Below are 22,136 nucleotides of genomic sequence, written 5' to 3' on the forward strand. Positions count from 1 at the left end.
TAATAAGAGTTAATATGTATTAAGCACTTACTATGTGCTAAGCAGTATTAAAAGCAAAAGGATATTATTTCATTCAATGTGATACTGAATTCTGTGATGGGTCATACTGAATGAGTATGTATATACACATATTTATAAATATTTTTGTATGCAGTCATCTATATTTATATAAGCATATATTTATAGAAATATTTATGTAGTATATATTGTGTATGTATTTCTATGACTACATATATATTTATGTGTATATACTTAAAAATATATGTACATACTTACATATATGTATATATAAATATATTCATAAAAATGCACCCATAGAATATATGTCTATTTAAATATCTATATCTAAAAATATACACATATATAAATGTGTGTGTGTGTGTGTATACATATATATATATATTTATTTATTTTCTTTGCTTTGTTAGCTGAGAGGGCCTAAAATAAATGACACTCAGTAGCAACAAGCACACTTAGCATCCAGATCTTGGTTTCTAAAACATTCTCCAATAAAAGTAACCAGGTATCCTTGGAGAAACAGCTGATTCTAGGACTGGGGCAGAAATGTTCAAGATAAGTAATAAGCATCTTGTAATGCCAGAAAGGAAGGAAGAGCTTTAAAAAAAAAAACCCTAAAACAACAACAACAAAACACCCCACAGTGAAGAGGGCATGTCAAAGGTGCACAGGAACCAACTGAAAGTTTCCAATGGCCAAAGCTGGAACGATTTGAGCAACAAATATAGTAGTATTGGATTACAACCTAAAGTAGACAACAAATGTCCATGAGTCCATACTGACATAAATGATTGAATACATTAGTAAACAGGAGAAAAGAAACAAATATTTTGTGTAAAGGAACTGTAAATAGTTTGTGCAAATACTTTGCTCTCAAGGTGAAACTAACTTCTTCCAAAGAGTGTAAAATGGAAGGGAGGACAAAAAGAGTTTTGAAACTTGACAAATACTACTTAAGACAGGTGATCAAGCACAACATCAATAGTGACAAATCATGTTCAAGGTAAATATCCTTGACATAAAGTGTTGAAAACAACACTTAACATCTGAGATCTTCCTCTCGATATCCCATAACCCCAGTCTACTGAGGAGAAAAACATCAGGCAAATTCTAATCAAGGGCTATCTTACAGAATACCTAATCACTATTCCTTAAAACAAAATTGAGGAAAGTTTGAGAAGCTTACAGCCAAGGAAGACCTAAGGAGAAACAACAACTAAATGTAATATGATAGGATCCTGGAAGATAATAAAGAATATTAGGGGAAATTTATGGAAATATGAATAAACTATAGCTACTAGTTAATAATAATGCATTATTATTGCTGATTATCAAACACTGGCTCATAACTCTAAGAGATGTAAGATGTTAACAACAGTGTATAGGACTATATGGGAACTTGGTACTATTATCTCAATTTTTCTGTAAATCTGAAACTGTTCTAAAAAATACAGTCTATTTTAAAAATGAAATATAAGTGGGTAAAAGATTGTAGGAATTTTATGTGCTGTTGAAATTTTCCCTATAAACATTTAATTTTAAAACTTCATTTACAGATTTTGTAATTCTTAGGGAAAATGTAAATATGCAGTTTAAATAATTGATTTAATAAGTATCACTATTTTATCTTTTTTATAACTGGTAATGTTAGTTTGGTAGGTTTACTTAATTGAGACAATACAGTATAGTGGTTGAAAAGCATAGTCTCTGAAACCAGACTCCCTGACTTTGAATTCTAACTCCATGGATGAGAAACCTTGGGCGAGTTACTTAGCCCCTCTGTACCTCAGTTTCCTCACCTATAAAAGAAGATAATGGTAGCTAGTTCACAGGGTGTTGGGTTAAATGAATTAAAACACATAAAGCACTTAGAACAGCGGCTGGAACACAGTAAGCCCTTCATAAATGATTGCAGCTATTTTTAGTTGGTGCAAAAGTAATTGTGGATTTGGCCATTAAAAAATTATGTCTCTACATACAAATACATATATATGTATGTGTGTGCATACATATATATAATATATAGAGAGTCAAAATCACAATTACTTTTGCAGCAACACAATACTTTATGCAGCAGTAGAAACAAGCTAATGATATAGGTTAGCTCTGAAATGAAACCTAGCAGATATGAAATAAATGAAACTTCTGGGAAAATAATATAATTTGAATAGCTGTAAAAAAATTATAAAACCTTCCTTTTCTTTATTTCTTTATTTAATTTTATTATTATTATTATTATTATTGAGTTGGAGTCTTGCTCTGTTGCTTGGGCTGGAGTGCCATGGCACAATCCTGGCTCAATGCAACCTCCACCTCCAGGATTCAAGCAGTTCTCCTGCCTCAGCCTCCCAAGTAACTGGGATTACAGGTGCCTGCCATGGGGTTTCACTATGTTGGTCAAGCTGGTCTCGAACTATTGACCTCAGATAATCCACCCAGCTAAGCCTCCCAAAGTACTGGGATTACAGGCGTGAGTCACCACACCTGGCCTATAAAACCTTCCTGACTTGCTATTTTTTCCCCCGTTTTGTATAGCAAAATCTCTTATTTGGCACATACATAACTAAATAAAGCTGGTATATGCTAGTTCTTCTGCTGACAACCAAAACCAAGGTGGAGTGATTATCATCACAGAGAGTTACACTGCCCTCTTTTTGAAACCTAATGTATGTTAGTCTTAGAGAAGAAAAAGTTATTTATATTCCCTATTCTAATGTTTTACAATAAAACCTTCAGATATGAAGAATTTACTTAGGAAACATTAAATCTCAGGCCAAAAGAGCTTGATTTTCAGAGTGCCAACAACAATCATCAATATTCAAAATTAGTGTTGGGCAAAAACTACAAAATACTAATGGCCTAAATACTTAAACAAACCAAGGTAATACTGTGGTCTTCTCAGAGTCAAGGAAATTAAACATGTAGAAATCCATATATTTCTAAAATTTTTTTTTAATGGAGACAGGGTTTCACAGCGTTGGTCAGGTTGGCCTCAATCTCCTGACCTCAGGTGATCCACCCACCTCAGCCTCCCAAAGTACTGGGATTACAGGTGTGAGCCACCGTGCCCAGCCTTATTTCTAAAATTATTAGATGCTTTTCAATCTTCTCAGTTTTAATTTCTAATAGATACAACCCACATAAAAACTCTTTGGGATCCTCAGTAATTTTTTTTAACAGTGTAAAAAAGTCCTGGGAGTCCCTGCTATAGTTTTTCTTAAGAATCACTTCATCCAGGCCGGGCGCGGTGGCTCAAGCCTGTAATCCCAGCACTTTGGGAGGCCGAGGCGGGTGGATCACGAGGTCAAGAGATCGAGACCATCCTGGTCAACATGGTGAAACCCCGTCTCTACTAATACAAAAAATTAGCTGGGCACGGTGGCGCGTGCCTGTAATCCCAGCTACTCAGGAGGCTGAGGCAGGAGAATTGCCTGAATCCAGGAGGCGGAGATTGCGGTGAGCCGAGATCGCGCCATTGCGCTCCAGCCTGGGAAACAAGAGCGAAACTCCGTCTCAAAAAAAAAAAAAAAAAAAAAAAAAAAGAATCACTTCATCCAATCTGTCCCTGGATCTCAAGCAAAATAAATAAATAAATAAATCACTGCAACTGCAAAACACTTCAATAACTGGTGGCAACACAAATGGTCTACGAACTTGAAATTCCATTTTTTCCTACAAGGTACCCCTAATAAACATATCTTGAAGTCATCCCAAATTAACATACTAAAAAAATAGCATCAGAATTATTTTAGTAAGAAGTTTTAGAAGCTCCTTAATTTGCACTATAGAGAAATCAATCTTGTTAATTTGGCTTAACCACTTTAGGGAAAGCAATGAAAATAAGAAGGAAAAATGTTTCAGAACTTATCACCAGCAAACTCCTGATTTTTGCTGTAATGACTTTTGAAGTTACAGGATAAAAGTGAAGCCTGAGAAACAGCAACTTACTTTATTTTATTCAGCTACCAGGGATTATGAAAATAATAACAACTGACATTTGAAAATGCTTATTCTAAGAGCTTTACATACATAAGCTTATTTAATCTTCACCAAAAAAAAAACCCATTATCTCCTTTTAATAGACACAAAAACAAATACAGAAGAAGAAGATAAATAACTTGCCCAGGGTTACCAACAACTAGCAAGTGGCAGAATGAGGATTCCACCTCAGGTACCCTGGTCTAGAATTTGTGCTCCTAATCACTATGATATATTGCCACATGGTTGAAGAAGATAAGCTTAATGACAAGTACTCTGCAATCTGCAATTTAACAGGCTTTAATTTCCAATGAATATGCTATTACTTCTATAAACAGTGTTAAATGATAGAAACCATTCTAGACAAATGGAGAAGAGGAATTTAATGCACCGAGAACAGGTACAGGTGTAATAAATGAGTTACTTGTATTTCATACTTTGTTTCTCTAAGATTCATTTCATACCTTCTAGTCACTAAACAATAATCTATTGACATTCACATTAACTTCTAGGTGATATCCATTAGCAATCACTTCTAAAAAGATTTATTTCTAGAATAAGGCAGGGCAGTACACATCTGAGGCTAGCAGCTTAATGTTTCTAATGTCCACATCTTCCCATATATTCTCCCTGGAAAAAAACTGAGTTAATCTACAGGACAAGGTTTCAGTGAAGACTTTGCAAATTAATGCAGGACCTCTCTCTTAACAGAATACATTATTTAATGGTATTAAGCTTCTCGTTTAATGCAAAGTTCAATAAACCCTTTTTCTTCAACCTAATTGTTCAATAAAATTTGTTTCAGAAAGTTAACATACTATTTCTGACTATAGTCTTGTAAAAACAATTCATCAGAAGCTATCACTTATGAGGTCAGTATTACTTTTTTTTTAAAACAATATAAAGGTGATACATTCTTAAATTAGAGAGCATCTTTTAAAAATAAAAGAACTTGGAGAGAGATCCAAGATGGCTGATCACTAGCAGCTCGGGATTGTAGCTCCCAGAGAAAGCGCACAGAACAAGAGGACACCACACTTTCAGATGAATTTTTGTTACCCACGGATGGGAAGATTCCCAGTGGAGGAGCCCCACGGGTCACCAGGGCGACTCTTGTGGCCGGCGTGGCAATTTTGCCGGCGCCCTGGCGCGGCGGTTCTTCGTGCAGAGTAAATGGGACTGGGTCCCCTTTTGGTCAACGTTTGGAGCTCCAAGAAGGCAGAGTTGCCCATTTACCTGATTGAGGAAGGGACTCAAGAGGGAAGCCAGACTGGAGATTCCCAGGCAGAAAAGCACCACGAATCTTAATGCCGCTGTTTTAGCCGGTGCAGTGGGTTGCTCAGATTTCGGCGCTGGGAATCAACAAGTTGGATGTCCACTCAGAGACCTAATTTGAAAGTAGGCAATTACAAAGATGACAGGTGGATGAACTCACAATGAAGGGAAGAAACCAGCGTAAAAAGGCTGAGAATACCCAAGATCAGAATGCCCCTCCTTCTACAGGGGATCACAGTTCCTCATCAACAAGAGAACAAGGCCTGATGGAGAACAAGTGCATTCCATTAACAGATTTAGGCTTCAGAAAGTGGATAATAAGGAACTTTAGTGAGCTAAAAGAACATGTTCTAGCCCAATGTAAAGAAACTAAGAACCTTGAAAAAAGGTTTGACGAAATGCTAACGAGAATAGACAACTTAGAGAGGAATATAAGTGAATTAATGGAACTGAATAACACAATATGAGAACTTCGCGAAGTATGCATAGGTTTTAACAGTCGAATTGATCAAGCAGAAGAAAGGATATCAGAGGTCAAAGACCAACTTAATGAAATGAAACGAGAAGACAAGATTAGAGAAGAAAGAGTAAAAAGGAATGTGAAAAGAACTAATTTACGATTGATAGGAATACCTGAATGTCATGAAGAGAATGAATCCAAGTTGGAAAATATTCTTCAGGATATTATTCAGGAAAACTTTCCTAATCTAGTAAGGCAGGACAATACTCAACTCCAGCTAATCCAGAGAACACCACAAAGATATTCCTCAAGTAGAGCAACTCCAAGACACATAATCGCTAGATTCACTAGGGTTGAAATAAAGGAGAAAATTCTAAGGGCAGCTAGAGAGAAAGGTCACGTTACGCATAAAGGGAAGCCTATCAGACTCACAGCAGACCTCTCACCAGAAACCCTACAAACTAGAAGAGAGTGGGGGTCAATATTCAATATCCTCAAAGAAAAGAATTTTCAACCCAGAATCTCATATCCCACCAAACTAAGCTTCATAAGCGAAGGAAAAAGAAAATTTTTCATGAACAAGCAAGTACTCAGAGATTTCATCACCACCAGGCCTGCTTTACAAGAGCTTCTGAAAGAAGCACTACAAACAGAAACGAACAACCAGCATCAGTCATCCCAAAAACCTACTAAAACGTAAAGAGTATCTCTATAATGAAGAATCTACATCAACTAATGGGTAAAATAGCCAGCTAGCATTAAATGACAATATTGAACTCACATATATTAATATTAATTCTAAATTTAAATGGATTAAATGCCCCAATCAAAGACACAGACAGGTAAATTGAATAAAAAGTCAAAACCCATCGGTATGCTGTATCCAGATCTATTTCACAAGCAATGACATACAAAGACTCAAAACAAAGGGATGGAGGAAGATTCACCAATTAAATGGAGAGCAAAAATAAAACAAAAAAACAGGAGTTGTAACTTTTGTCTCTCACAAAATAGACTTTAATAGTAACAAAGACTAAAAGAAACAAAGAAGGACGTTACATAATGGTAAAAGGATCAATACAACAACCGGAGTTAATGATTATAAATAAATATGCACCCAATACAGGAGCACCCAGATACATAAGACAAGTTCTTAATGACTTATACAGATACCTGGACTCCTGCACAATAACAGTGGGAGATTTTGATACCACATTGTTAATATTGGACGGATCAACGACATAGAAAATTAATAGGGGTATCTATGATTTGAACTTAGACCTGGAATAAGTAAACTTAGTGAATATTTATAGAATTCTCCACCCCAGGTCCACAGAACATACATTTTTCTCAGTATCATATTACACCTATTTTGAAAGTGACTACATAATTGGAAGTAAATCACTCTTCAGCATTTGCATAGCATTTCACAGACTTAAATGAAATATTGGTTGGCTGTTTGTTATTTTCTTCCCTTATTCCTTCCTGTCTCCGTTGTTAAGCACAATTATCGGCATAAAAGAGGTTTTTAATACCTATTTTTAGACTGCATTCCAGCCTGGGCAATAGAGCACGAATCCTGCTCTCTCTCCCTCTTTTTCTTTTTCTTTCTTTCTTTCTCTCATTAAAAAATAAATAAATAAATAAAAGAAAAGAACTTGACTAGTTTACCTGAAATTGAAATTAAATAATTGAAAGATATTTTTCAAAAAATTGAAAGACAATGTGAAATTTTTATCTTCCTTTCTAGCCTATTCAAAAAAACAAAACAAAAAACAAAAAGACCCCAGCAAAACAAGTCACCATAGTCACAATAGTAAGCTTTCATTAAAATCCATTTTAAAATAGTACTATATAATCAAAAAGCTGTAAGAAATATCAGACTGATTTTCCCTCAAATATATTTTTAAATGGCAGTTAATACTTCCAAGCACTGAGTAACAGAACAGTTAGATATTCTGCACTGTTCTTTCTACCCCAATTAAAAAGCCTTTACACTTGCCACATTCCCAGATTTTGAGCTTCCTTGAATGATATTCAAGTGCAAATGGAGATGTATGTCACAAAGACAGGCTTTAAAATTATGATATAAGCTTGAAAAGCACTTATGAATCTGTTATTTGGAATTTAGAACACATTATTCCACAGGGAGGAAACCATAAACCTGAATTGGTACTTACACTGCACATATATTAATCTACAGTGTTATAATTAAACACAAGGTGCATATGCATAACTGAGTGCCTTCAGCATTTTAATATGATAGAAAATTTACCCTGTAATTATTCCTAATGTACTTTAATGACACTGGATACAGATCTAAAACTTCAAATTCCACATTTGCTACTTGTATAAGTCTACAAGGTAACCTCCATCTAGAGGTTAAGTAGTGGAAAGAGAACTATCAAACTCTATCACTTAACTTACCCTAGCAAGAACAGAATAATTTCAGTCCTTTAATCTTCCACAGTAAGCTCTCCATTTTTATTTGTAAATTTGAAAATTAGAGATAAACTGTATACACACCTTAACCCTGTTGGGAGCACAGAGCTCTTTGGCAGACATTTATATTTTTTTCTAATCTGTTCCTCAATGACTATTACAATATGAGCTTCACATTTCATGAGAAATTTTCATAAATTTGTTTTTATAGGTCTAAACTGCCAACATTCACAACAATGTATAATCTCCGACTCTAATATTAAATTTTGAATTGCAGAATCGTAAAACTGATAGCATCTGGCACAAGTGCCTCATTCTTAACAAAAAATTAAATGACAAGCCATTTCCAAAGCTAGCCAATAGAACTAGGCCTAGAAAGTAGATTCTGATTCTCTTTTCTGAGCTTTTGCTGCCATTCTTTACTACCAATTTAACCAAACCGTGTAACTGGCTATTATTTATCAGCAATAAGACGTTGACGAAATCACATAAGTTATGCATACATCTCATCTGTGACACAGAGTTAAAGGTACCTGCCTTTGAGGGGACTGGATGATTAAGCTCATTTGTATGACATAGTACTCTGTAAAACGAAAAGCACCATATACAATTATAAATCATTTCTAACTATTTGGGGAAAGTAAAATGTGGCCATAAACCAATCATGAAGCTGTTTATCTAAGACTAGCCTCAACCATATGATTAAATATCTGAGGTAAAAGTCAAGTGACTGCACTTACTGCTTCAGTTAGTAATAAAGGTATTAATAGATATAAGTTATTACAGAGAAAATGGTATTCTGATTAAACCAAAAGATGATTTAATTGTGTATCTACAGTCTTTATTCTTAAGAGCTACCTTTTTAGCTTAACAATTAACAAACATGAATTAAAAGGTAATAAACAATGCCAAAAATATGGCAGCTAATACAACATTTTAAATTTCACCTTAAAAATTAACCCAGTTAATGAACTGTATATCAAGATGCCAAAAATATGGCATCTTCCTCTTAAGGAGGCAATACACAAAATATTGGCAGGGCTACTGATAAATTATTGACAAGGCTCTTCCACTCCAAAAGAAAAACAGTGAATGAAACGGCTCTTTGCTGTCTGACCACAGTTTAAAGTTGTGGTGATAACTACAGAAAAGAAATCCAGGGATATTTCTCAATACCCAGAGACAAAAAGTATGGCTCATTTCCACAGGGATATATGTAATAATACAATCTTAAATAGCTACTACAGAGAAAATGGTATTCTGATTAGACGAAAAGATGATTTAATTGTGTATCTACAGTCTTAAGAGCTACCTTTTTAGCTTAACAATAAATGTCAACTAAAATTTTAAACATTTTACCTTTCCTGAAGATTACATCTCATGAGATCTTTGTAATACTTTTAGTAAGTAAATAAGGAATAGTCTGATTTACTCTAAGAAACTGAAAATCATCATCAAAATGAAAAACAAGCACAATATTATATAGCATTTCCTTATCTTTTATAATGAGGTCCATTTATGTTTATAAAACAAAAAGGTTTCATCAACTCAAATTAACTAGTTTATTTCTAGAGTTTGATAACACTATTTCAAAGACAGAAAAAACAAATTCTTGTTAAATTCAAAATTCATCCTGACATGGCATACATATATCTTTTTAATTCTGATTGAAGACCAATACTGAGTTGGTTATCAAAAAAAGTTTACCCATTTTGTAATGAATTTGCTGGCCATTGCACACTTTTTGATAATGTCATCATGAATTTTTAAAACTAAATTTCAGTGAATATATTTCCATACATATTCTTTTACCTCAAGAGGTAGTCTCTATATCTTATTTTTTTCTTTTCTCACTTAGGATCAACTTTCAATCCTCATCCTTCAGTATTCTCTGAATTGTCTGCTCACAATTTAAAACTCCTATAAAAAATTTTTTGGAGATAAGAAGTAGTCCAACTTGTTTTAAATTACCATAATTTTAAATCTGTGACACAAGGGATAATTACATAAAATGAAGATTTCTTAGGAGATAAAAATCTCTTATGGAAAATAACTAAAAACAAATAGAAATCCTAACTAGAAATCTTATTTATACTAATATAAATGCATATAAATTGATTCATTAAATAAAATCAGGTGTTAGGAGGATGGAGAGGAATTAAAAAAAAAATCAGGTTTTATACCTTAAATCAAGGTAAATGACTTGTCAACTAATCTATCATTTTAAATTTCACCTTAAAAATTAACCCAGTTAATGAACTGTATATCAAGAAGTACAAATTTTATTGTTTCTAAATTTAAAAAATTAGCCCAGTTAAGAACAAATCGTTATTGCAAAGCTATGCTTCTTTAAATAAATGGCAAATGTATCATTTTGGTAACAAATTTGCTACCATTACAATACAATGTATTTAGGGTATCTTTCCATAATACATAATAACTTTAGGTAACTACTGACATTTAATTATCCACAGTTAGACTTCAAAATCAAGCTATTAAAATAAATGAGAGTATGAACAACTTTTCTAATAATATTTATGCAGTCAAAAAAAAAATGTGACTGTTGCTTTAAGGAAAACTCAAATACTAAAACTTTAAGGCTTCAATTTCAGTCATTTTGGGCATTTAAACCTGAAAATAACAGATTAAAAATAAACTCAAATTTACTACAAGCACAAGACACAATTTTAGTTTCTGTTTTTCAAAATGTACATCAGAAAATAAGTATTTAACCTATACATATATACAGAAATATTTATTGAAAGCTTACAAATTTCTATAAAGCCCCAGGAGGTCTCATATAAGTAACACTGAGAATCTTCATTTTTATATCTCGACATATCATTATGAATATGGAAATGAAACTGCCATTTATCACAAAAGAATAGAAGCTGTTTCTGTAACTATTAATTATCAATGTCATCAAATTTAGATGTAAGAGGCACTAAACACTGAAAAAATGGTACTAGGAACGAGTCAGAGATATATAGTCTTTTACTTTAGCAGAACAGAGTCTCATGCACCATTATCCATTTCTAACTAGACAGAAAATTCTGTGATCAGCCCTTAATTCAAGATGTTACATATCAGCAAAACAGAATTAAGTCTGATTTTTATTTGAAAAAAAAAATCACTCAAATGCAGTTATTTTAGATGCCAAACTTCATCTAAAATGTGGAAAGCTGAATTTAGGTAATAGTGTCAACAATGTAAATGATAAACATTAGTCTGCCTATTAAAGACCAGTCAATGCACTGTGTTACAATTAACAAAAAGGTTAAAATCCCAATGATCTCAAATTTTCCTATGTCAAATGGACTCAACCACAGGAATCAAAGACATTTTTCATTTTTGTATTCTTACTCCCTCACAGTGAAGTTTCTATTCTGTATTACATTATTATCTGATTATAAAATGGTTTACACTGTAAACACCAAAGATTTGGAGAAAAAAGCCCTAAAATAACTAACGTAGAATACCCTGTTCCTACCACCGTGTACAAACTTAACTGCCAGGCCAGCATTTAAAATTTTACAAACTATCCAGTAAGGATGTTAATAGAAAAGTGACAAACCTGAAAATACGGCTTCTTTCAAATATAGTAACATGTGGGAGAACTTCCTGATATCATTCACCAACTCCTTGATGTAATCCGGATCAAAAACAGAGTTGGAACTTAAGGATTTGAGCCCCATTTCAGAAGCGGTAACATCAGTAGAGAGTTGGCCTGATGCCCAAGCACGTTTTTTCTTTGTCTTTTTCTGTTTGTGAGCAATCATCCTTTCATGAAAGTCAGAAAAACTGAAATCCTTAAGGGGATAAGAAACAAAACAAAAACAAGCGGGGAGAGAGAAAGAAACACAAACACTATAAATTAGCCAGGAAAACATTACACTAGATTTTCACAAACAGCCCACAGCCACCTTGGTCTCTATTTTTAAATTTTTAAAAATCAATAATCACTGTATTATTGATATTAGCAGTTTCCATTTATTAAGTGCCAGTAATTCTGACAACTCTGACATGCAAACTATTTTTCTTTTCATTTCGTAAATGAAGAACCTGAGGTTTAGAGGTTAAAAATTTGTCTAAGCTCTCAACTGATAATGAACTAGGACTTAAAACTTAGCCTTGATGCCAAAATCCATGCTCTTAATAACTTCCTGTTGATTCCTAGAGTATAGAATTTTATTTTAATTGTAAAAGTTCTTCTGAAACATCACTTAGTAGAAAGTCATATTCTCCTTCCATTACATCATCTTCAAAAATAAAGATGAGATATGGGCTTTGAAAAAAGAAATATCTGTTTTTAAAATCCTCCTCTGTCATGTATACCAGCTCTACTCATCTACTCATCTCTTTACTTTGGTATGCTCATTTATAAACTGGGAATAACGTCCTGACGACACCTATTTCAGGAAGATTATTGCAGGGATTACATGACACAATAATACAGAAGTGTCCAGAACATAAAAGAAGTCCAATTACAGTTAGTTTTTCCTAATAATGCATATACATACATATACACAGACACACACATGACATGTCCTGGGTTACCAAGTCTCATCAAGGATATGTCTATGCTGAAAACAAGTTACAAGGACGTCCATTAATCTGACATACCCTGATTAGTTAAATAAATAAATGTGTGATTATCAGAGCATTATTTTTGATAATCTCAGGATGGTAATAAAAAGGTAACCTTTTGGTACGACAAAAATTTGGATTTGAATCCTGGCTCTAAAGTTTTCTAGATAAGTGACCAGTACAATTTATTGACATGCTTGTGTGAGGATTAAAAGGGATCACAAAATCAGAAGACTTCATATGTTAAAACACCTAATACTGGCACATAGCTGGAACTCAAGAAAATCAGTTATTTTCTTCTTCACCCTTATTTTACTTTTCCAGAGTTAAAAGTCCTAATCTTGTTCGTTTCTCTTGAAATCAAAAAGGAAATGATTGGAGGAATTAAATTGACTCACGCTTTATTATTGACACCTTTGTTTCAACTATTTCATCTTAGTATTTGACCACTTCAAAAATAACAGATTACTAAGGACCTCTATAAAATTTACAGTAGAAAGTTTTTGGAGGTTTTTTTGGGGGGAGGGGTTGAGTCTGGGTCTCGCTCTTTCACCCATGTTGGAGTATAGTGGTGTGATTATAGCTCACTGCAACCTCAAACTCTTGGGCTCGAGGCATCTGCCAGTCCCAGGCACCCATGTAGCTGGGACTACAGGGGCACAACACTACACCTGGCTAGTTAAAAAAAAATTTTTTTTGTAGAGACACAGTCTCACTATGTTGTTCAGGCTGGTCTCAAACTCCTGGGCTCAAGTGATCCTACGACCTCGGCCTACCTAAATGCTGGAATTACAGGCATGAGCCACCATGCCTGGCCCACTAGAAAGTTTTATGTAATATCCATTTCTAGTCATATGTAAGATATATTATTATATCATTTACTCCTTCCTATATCTCACCCAACTCCATAGTTTTTTTTTCCTTTCTGATCTACATGGCTCCCTAATCAATCCACTTCTCTCTACTGCCACTCTAGTGATTTATCAAAATTTCTTTTCTGAGCTACTGTACTAAGTTCCTAATGATCTATCTACATTCATTCTTGTCCCATCCCAAATGTAGTGAGAGAACTTTTCAAACATAAATCTCATAATGTCATTTCTCTGCTGAAAACTGTTCCAAAGGACAAGTGAGAAGCTATCATGCTTTATAAGGCTCAACATGAGATCTGGCTCCTACCTCCCAGTGCAATGTCATATGGAGACACAACTCTTGGCTCTCAACATTCCTGCCACACATACCTCCTTCTCATTCTTCTAACAGTATTTGTTTATGATGACTCTCACCAGGACATAATTTTACATCACGAGCTGGTATACATGTTAAGTGTATTATGTCTGTGTGTGGCCCGGCTTCTGGGTAAGGCTCCATGTGATGTGTTCGAGTTTTTAAATATTCCATCCCATTTCATTTTTTAAAATGCTGGGTGCAACTCACCAACTTGGTTTCATACATGTAACAGATCATGACCCTACAGTTTGAAAAACACCAATTGTTCAGCTCAAGGTCTTGTCTATATGTAATTCTATTTGCTTGGAATAGTCCTTCTCCTTTGTTTACGCATTCTGATCTCAGCTCAAAGCTTACCTCCTCAAAGAAACCTTCCTGGACCTTCCTTCCCCCCACATAACCACTACCACCAAACCAGAATAGAATCTCCTGTGATATGTTGCGTAGCATCCTCTATTTTTCATCACTGCTCTTAGCACAGTTCAAATAGATCATGTCTTCCTAGCTACAGATTACAGACTATAACCTCATGGAAATCAAGACCGTGTCTGTTTGCTAACCACGTGTTCTCTGCTCATAACACAATGCTTGGCATATGAGAAATGAACTACTTATAACTATCTGCAGAATGAATAATAAATTTACAAAACGAATAGACTTATAAACTTATAAAGTTTCAATTAATTTTTATAGAATAAAAATAACTCTGGGTTGTTGCAATGTTCTGAAGTGAAAATATAATTTTTTTTTTTTTTTGAGATGGAGTCTTGCTCTGTCGCCAGGCTGGAGCACAATGGCATGATGTCGACTCACTGCAACCTCTGCCTCCCAGGTTCGATTCCTCTGCCTCAGCTTACCAAGTAGTTGGGACTACAGGCGCATGCCACCATTCCTGGCTAATTTTTTGTGCTTTAGTAGAGACAGGGTTTCACCATGTTGGCCAGGCTGGTCTCGATCTCCTGAATTTGTGATCCACCTGCCTCAGCCTCCCAAAGTGCTGGAATTACAGGCATGAGCCACTGTGCCCAGCCAAAAATATAATTTTTTTAAAACTCTCTAAAATGGTATGTTTCAAAAAGAAAAGCATATGAAGCTGAGGAAAGATTACATAAAACTAAAATCAAAGTTAGGTTTCTATTATTGCTCCTCCTGATTATTAATCGGGATCCCACATTTTAATAATTTTTAAAGTTTGTTTATTCAATATCCTTTTGCTAATCTCAAATTATTTATGAGAATCTAATTTCTACACTTAAACTAGTTTCAAATCTATCTAATATTAATCCTTAAATGTGTACATCATTTCTAAAATGAATTTAGGGCAATTTTTGAGCATTAGTATTATAACTAAGTCTTCCTTCCCATCAACAAAAACAAAACAAAAATTCAAAGTGCCTTGTTTGGGCAGCTCTTTTACAAATCACTAACCAAAAAGGCTATTATTGTAACAAAACATCACTTTTGCAGTTTACTTAATAAGGTCATTCCGTTTAGTTCTGCCAGCTTTTAAACTTAGTAAATTAGAGAACTAGTCACTGTCACTGGTAAAGATGGTTACAAAAATTAAAGACATTAAAACAATTTACCTATTTTAGTAGAAATAATTTACTTTAATTAATTTCACGTAAAAGAGTAACCCAAACTTTTAAAGTGTTGAAAAAATGCTGGAACATTTTTAGACAAGACATTAAAAATCTGCAAAAGACAAACAATAAAAAACACATGGCAAGGAGAAGAGGGGCTCTTCTTCTCTTATAAAAAATGATTATACTCTACCTCTAGTCAGCATTATAATAATTTTGTTATATGTTACTACTTTTCATATTCCAAAGTAAGGAACCATTACAATTGAAAAAATGATTAAAAAAACAAACTTAATCCAAGTTTTCATAAATGAACTATGATGAGAAGCTGGGACAATATACACTTTCCAAGATCATATATACTACTTTCTCATGTGCTAAAATGAATATTCTCTTCTTGGCAGTAACATAAAATGTAGTTACTAACAGACTGCAACTGGCAACTTAATTTAATAAGTACTGATGAATGCAAAGTACTTAGCAGAGTGCCTGGTTCATCATAAAGACTCAGTAACTTAGCCATTATTACTAGCAGTGCTTTACTGAGGGAAATTGTTTTCAAACAAGATGTGGCTTCACTACAATACATTTGTGGATTGTGAGCAAGAAATACAGGACTGGAAACAATTGTAGAAACTTAACTGACTCTGGAAACCTACTAAAAGCTTCCAAGTGAAACGTGAACTGTGCAAATAGACTTGTACAAAAGATTTGTGACACACTAATTCTGGTGCATCTCTTTCAACTTAAAGCCAACAACATTAAAAACACGTATTATCCACTTCTCAAAGAATTCCGCAGCAAGAAGAAAATTACCATGCAAAACTACTTGCATTGTATGTTGTAAATCTAAGTAATATGTGCATTAGAAATGGAGACACAAATTTCCTATCCCCCACAACTTCAGGAGCCTGTGTCAATCAAATGTTCGGTGCCCCCCGCATAACCCCTGTCAAATGCACATTATGGCAGTAGTTTCACTTTAGGCTAACTGAAGTGCAAAACTGCCTCAAATATCCATATTTATTATTTCTCATTTTACCATTTCTTCTTGAGGAAAAATTGCCAGATATTTCAGAAATCTGCTATTTCAGCACAATTTCAGATTTGGCAAGAATCTAAAGCATTAGGATGCTAAAAAAAATTAGAAGAGCTCATCCTGAAATGACGCTTAAATCTTTATAGTTTTAAAAAGCACTCTCCACTAAAACAAAATAGGGACATGTGAGAAAGAGTTTTATCAATACTATGTAAACAGTTTGTAAATGAAGGCATGCAATACATATGCACTTCATTTCTGTACAGTTTGAACCTAGCACGCTTTAAAAGAGGAAGCTGCCCAGTATCCCAAGCCTCCAGAATGTCCAGCATTCCTGGCAGGTAGTGCTGTCCTTTGGCCAGCCAAAACTACCCATTGCCAAAGAGCACGTTCCTCAACCAAGGATTTAAAGAGGGAAGAATGGAGCAACCAAAATGAAGAGCCGACGTTGGACAGTCACAGTGACAGATGGAGAGAAGGGAAGGAAAGCTCACACTCTGCCCTCCAAAAAGGTTTCGGGCCAATACCCTCAGAGAAACACAGTTTAGAAAAGATCAGCATATAGAGACAAGAGGCTCGTCAGTCACGAGGGCTCCAACTTGAAACGTCCGACTCCAGCTCACCCGTCCAAAAAATGTTTTTAATTAAAACTGTCAAACCCCAAAACACGTCCACAACTGAACTGGGACAAACCTGTGAGACTCAGGAAAACGCGAAACGAAACCCAAAAGACAGAGACCAGGAGAACAATGCATCACGGAAATCCTAAAATATCTCAGAAATGAGAGCCCAGCTGGAGTGAGGACTGTAGTCAGGGCAGGTGGGAGCGGGACGGGAATCCAGACAAGAACCCAGACGCGTAGAGGTCAGGAGCACGGATTCCAGAGCAAAAGCGCCTGATTTTAAGTCCCGACGCTGCCAACCACTAGTCTGTGTGCTTGGCCACGTTTTTAACCTCGGTTTCCCTCTGTGAAAACCGAGTCCAACAGTCATGGACTGTCGTGAACATTAAGAGTTAAAATGGGCAAAGCCTTTAGAACAGCAGGCAGACCGCGGTACGCGCTGTGTGCTAACTTTAATTACGATCGTCCCGTCTGCTCCCGGCCACCGCTCGCGTCCTACGCGGCTCGTCCGCGCCTGCCTCACCCGGCGCACCCCTCGACCCGGCCGGACCCTTCCCGAGGACTCCAGTCCTGACCCGCGGGCATCCGTCCCCAGCACAGCACGCAACCACTTCCGCTCCGGGCCGCCCCGCGGACCTCCCGGACCCTGGACGGCAACTCGTGAGCGCTCGCGCGGACGGCCCCAGCCCAGAACCAAAATCGCCACGGCCGGAGCGAGCGCCACCTCCCCACACTCACCACGGCGCTCCATCCCGCGTCCCGGACGCGGACGCCCGCCCAACACCTACGGCCGCTGCCGCCGCCGAGGGCTGGAGCTAGCCGCCCCCATCCCCACGTCCCGCGGACGCCTGGCCAAGCCGCCGCGCCGCCACCGCCACCGCCACCGCCACCACACAGCTGCCGCCGCCCCAACAGCTACCGCCACTGCCGCCCGCCCCGCCCCCTGGAGCCCAGCCCATTGGCCCACGCGCCCGGGGGCGGGGCCGGCGACCGCAGCAGGTGGGGGCGACTGCTAGCTGGCTCACGGAACGCGGCCGTCAGCTGCGGCCGGCTTTACGCTGTCCCAACAACGTGGACCGTGTCGGCCGCCCTTCTGGCTTGCAGGGGGGCAGGCAGAGCGACTCAGAGAAGAGTCATCTGAGGACTAGATGCGGCTAATGGCTTTCTCAGATGACTAGTCTACATTTCTTATGAGGCACTTCTGTGGACCACCGTTTTCCTCCCTCTCCCAGGGGTTGGGGAAGGGCGCCACACTTCTGAATGAAGAATGAACTACCTCAAAAGCAGCCATCTACTCTGCCCGTCTGCCCTCTATGGAGGGTAGTATTTTCCACTTAGGCCTCTCTCTCTCTTTTTTTGGGGGGCGGGGGATGGAGTGTTGCTCTGTTGCCCAGGCTGGAGTGCAATGGGGTGATCTCGGCTCACTGCAACCTCTGCTTCCCGGGCTCAATTAATTCTCCCACCTCAGCCTCCCGAGTAGCTGGGATTACAGGCGCTCACTACCACGCCCAGCTAATTTTTGTACTTTTAGTAGAGATGGGTTTCCGCCATATTGGCCAAGCTGGTCTCGAACTCCTGACCTCAGGTGATCCGCCTGCCTCAGCCTCCCAAAGTGCTGGAATTACAGGCGTGAGCCACTGTGCCCGGCCCTTTCTTTCTTAACTGCACTCTCAAACTCACCTCATAATAAGAGAGAAAAAAAAAGTCAGAGAGATGGAATAATTTTAGCAAGTAGCAGAAGCAGGAAAGCACATAGCCCCCATATCACACCACTTGCTGGAACAAGTGATGGCACTTATCTCAGTGCTGGAACATTCAAGAAAGAACTCATGGACAAACAGAGGACAAAACACGGGGAGGGAGACTGTAGGTAGTGCTGGGGTCAGGGAGAAAAATGGTCACACAGGGAGAAACAGAAAAAGACAGAGGAGAATGTGCTGAGGATAAGTGGAAAGAAAATGAGGTACAGACACAGGAAGAGAGAGGAGAATCAAGGACAGCAGAAACAAGTGAAGGCAAAAAGAGAAAATAGGAAGAAAAATAAAAGGAGAGACTACCCATTTAACAAACAGAAAAGGAAGTGAGCATGACAGAACCAAAAGTAGGGTAGTGGGGTGAGAGAAAATACTCATTGACAAAGAAAGAGGGATACCTCACATAACTTTGAACCCTTACAGGAAAAACAATGCTAAGAAAATACGACACATTTGGCTCCTCAGGTGCTACTTAGAAAAGATAAATAAGAAATCTCAACTCCTTGGTTACGTTGGCACCATACTGGATTTTTTGGACCCAACTTACACAAATTTTCCCCTCAAACCCCAAAAATAATAGGACCAAAGTCCTGCCACAAATACTCAGGAAACCTCAAAAAGAAACTTCCTTCTAATCGTGCTGGAAAAGAAAACAGCACCAAGGACTCTCACTATGGAAACCAATGATGCCTGAACTGAAGCAAACTAAAAAGAGGAAACAAAGGAGTCCCCAAGCCAAGAGGAGGCTGAACAGTGCAACCACGATTCAATCATAAATAAGGTTTTTGGAAGGAAATTTTTGAGGAAGTCCCTCAACCTCAAACACCCTATTAAGTCTATTTTAAAATATAATTATTTTGGCAGGGCGTGGTGGCTCATGCCTATAATCCCAGCACTTTGGGAGGTCAGGAGTTTGAGACCAGTCTGGTCAACATAGTGAAACCCCATCTCAACTAAAAAAAAAAATACAAAAAATTAGCTGGGTGTGGTGGTGTGTGCCTGTAATCCCAGCTACTCAGGAAGCTGAGGCAGGAGAATCACTTGAACCCGGAGGCGAAGGTTGCAGTTAGCTGAGATCACACCATTGCACTTCAGCTCAGGTGACAGAGACTCCATCTCAAAAAAGTAAATAAATAAATAAAAATATATTATTTTGCACTTATACATCATTACCCTTAATAAAGAGGATTGTGTTGCTGATTAAAACAGAACTGGAAGCATCACTGACAAAATCATCAACAAGTTCCTGATAGAGAGAAAGGGTTATGGACGGAGGTGGGGGTGTGACAAGACAGAAAGGAGCTGACAACGAGGGAGAGAAAAGCAGGGAAAGAGAGACAAAGGGAGGTGTGAGAAGGAGAGAGAGAGACAAGTGTAGAGGAGAAAAAAGACAAGAGGGAAAGAACAAAGAAATATGCAGAGACAAGGGGAAGCAGAGAAAGAGAAAATGAGATGGAGAGAGACAAGGAAGATAAAAGAGACAAACAGGTGATGGAGACTACCCACTGATACGGAAAGCAAAGAGGGCCACTTCTCACATGCAAACAGTTCTGGGGGAAATGAAGCCAGTTAGCCCCAAGGCTGTATAAGAATCCAAGACTCCTTGATTACCTGCTTTTACAATAATTTTTAGACTTAATTTTAAAATTTAAAAAAATTTTATCCATTAGGCCTCAAACCTAACAGTACTAATATGACAAGCAGTACTGAAGACACCTAAAAAACAAACACTCCTTCATACTCCACCAGAGAATGATACACCATAGAAAATCACCCACTGATGACTCAAAACTGAAGGACATCAATGGGGGATAAAGAAAAGATTCTGAAGGCTAAGGAGAGTGGGTCCAGACAACTCTCAGGGAGCTCAAGGAAGTAAAGTCTGTCTCTCATATCTGCTCTGGGTTATTCTCAACACCCCCCAAACCAGATCTACCTCTAAGCCATCACAACAAAACAGTCAACTATTGTGCATAGGACCTGACACAGAGTCAAAATAGTTGGCTGTTTGGAGATCAAGGAATGTTAGTTAGATGGTTAAATAAAGGTTGTTGGAGGGAAATTTTGAGAAGTCTCTCAATCTCAATCTTTCTCTTAAACCTTTAAAGAAATACATTATCTGCCATCCTTCATCCAGAGGATGATGACATTTGGAAATATTTGGAAAAATGGTAGTTCACTTTTAATTTAAAAGGGTTACTTTATTAATCTCCCCTGACTTGATTTTGTTTGAAGTAACTTATCACAAAAATACATTTTAAGTATGAAAACACAGTAATATATGTAATAATACCTTTCTGCAATTCTGAAATTCTTGGCTTATAATAAAATTGTAGTGTTCAGTAAAAAAGAGTAAAACCATCAATGTATCTATCATAGATGTCCAATATCATAAGTTTTTCAGCAAGCTGAAGAAAAACATTTCTGGAAGCAACATATAATTTTTTTAAATACTTGTGTTTTTACCATTTATATTATTACTGCCTCTAGTATTTTTTCCTTCTCACACAGAAATTTGCATCCTCTATGACACTGTTCAAGTCAGCCATTCGGTGCAGCCTTAACTTTTATATTCCCAAAATCTTCTTCACGTGTTCTCTTCAAAATGTCTGTGGTGCCAGACTGAACAGATTAGTATTCTTTCTATCTGCAGTGGTGACATTATCAATATTGTTAATTTTGCTTCATCTTCCTGAAGTCAACTCTGTTAGTTTAGGTAGCCTACTTTTCATAGCAGAACATGGGTCTAAAAACATTTAAAGATAACCTGTAGACATTTTTGTCATAACTGCGGAGGGGGAGTCTACTGACATCTAGTGGGTAGAGACCAGGGATGCTGCTAAACATCCTACATGCATAGGACTGCCCTCAACCCTGACAAAGAATTATCCAGCCCAAAAGGTCAACAGTGCCAAGGTTGAAACACCCTGTTCTATATCCAACTACCACTTTATGAAAAGCTTTAAGACCAAAGAACATGTTAAATTATGCCATAGTATATACCCAGGAAAATCTGGACTGTGGGCCACTTTATAGGATAAATATGATTTCTTCAACAAATAAACTGCAGGAAAAAAGATGGAAAGAAAAGTCTCTAGATTAAAATATCCTTAAAAGATATATCGAATGTGACCAGACATTGTGGCT

At 37.0% G+C, this 22,136-nt stretch overlaps 2 protein-coding genes across 7 annotated transcripts in view; one reads left to right on the plus strand and one right to left on the minus strand.

Moving 5' to 3' along the window:
- LOC135272661 (neuroblastoma breakpoint family member 4-like) overlaps positions 1–22,136 on the plus strand; it is a 387,040-nt gene that overhangs the window by 263,486 nt on the left and 101,418 nt on the right. The window lies entirely within an intron of this gene.
- The window catches only part of ARHGAP29 (Rho GTPase activating protein 29), a 76,681-nt gene that overhangs the window by 48,297 nt on the left and 6,248 nt on the right, over positions 1–22,136 (minus strand). Inside the window, exons 1-2 of one of the 4 annotated variants that reach the window (XM_012444875.3) lie at positions 17,974–18,044; positions 11,748–11,982 (exon numbers count right to left, since the gene is read on the minus strand). The exons of 1 other annotated variant lie outside the window; for it this stretch is intronic. In XM_012444875.3, coding sequence (XP_012300298.2) covers positions 11,748–11,952 — 205 coding nt within the window. In that variant the 5' untranslated portion in view covers positions 11,953–11,982; positions 17,974–18,044. Of the gene's footprint in view, positions 1–9,985; positions 10,094–11,747; positions 11,983–17,973; positions 18,045–22,136 lie in introns of those variants that run through there. 2 more of the 4 variants (XM_012444878.3, XM_012444876.2) reach the window with 2 other exon arrangements.

Source organism: Aotus nancymaae, unplaced genomic scaffold, assembly GCF_030222135.1.
Source record: "Aotus nancymaae isolate 86718 unplaced genomic scaffold, 86718_ANA_hifiasm-v0.15.2.pri h1tg000122l, whole genome shotgun sequence".
NCBI lineage: Eukaryota > Metazoa > Chordata > Mammalia > Primates > Aotidae > Aotus > Aotus nancymaae.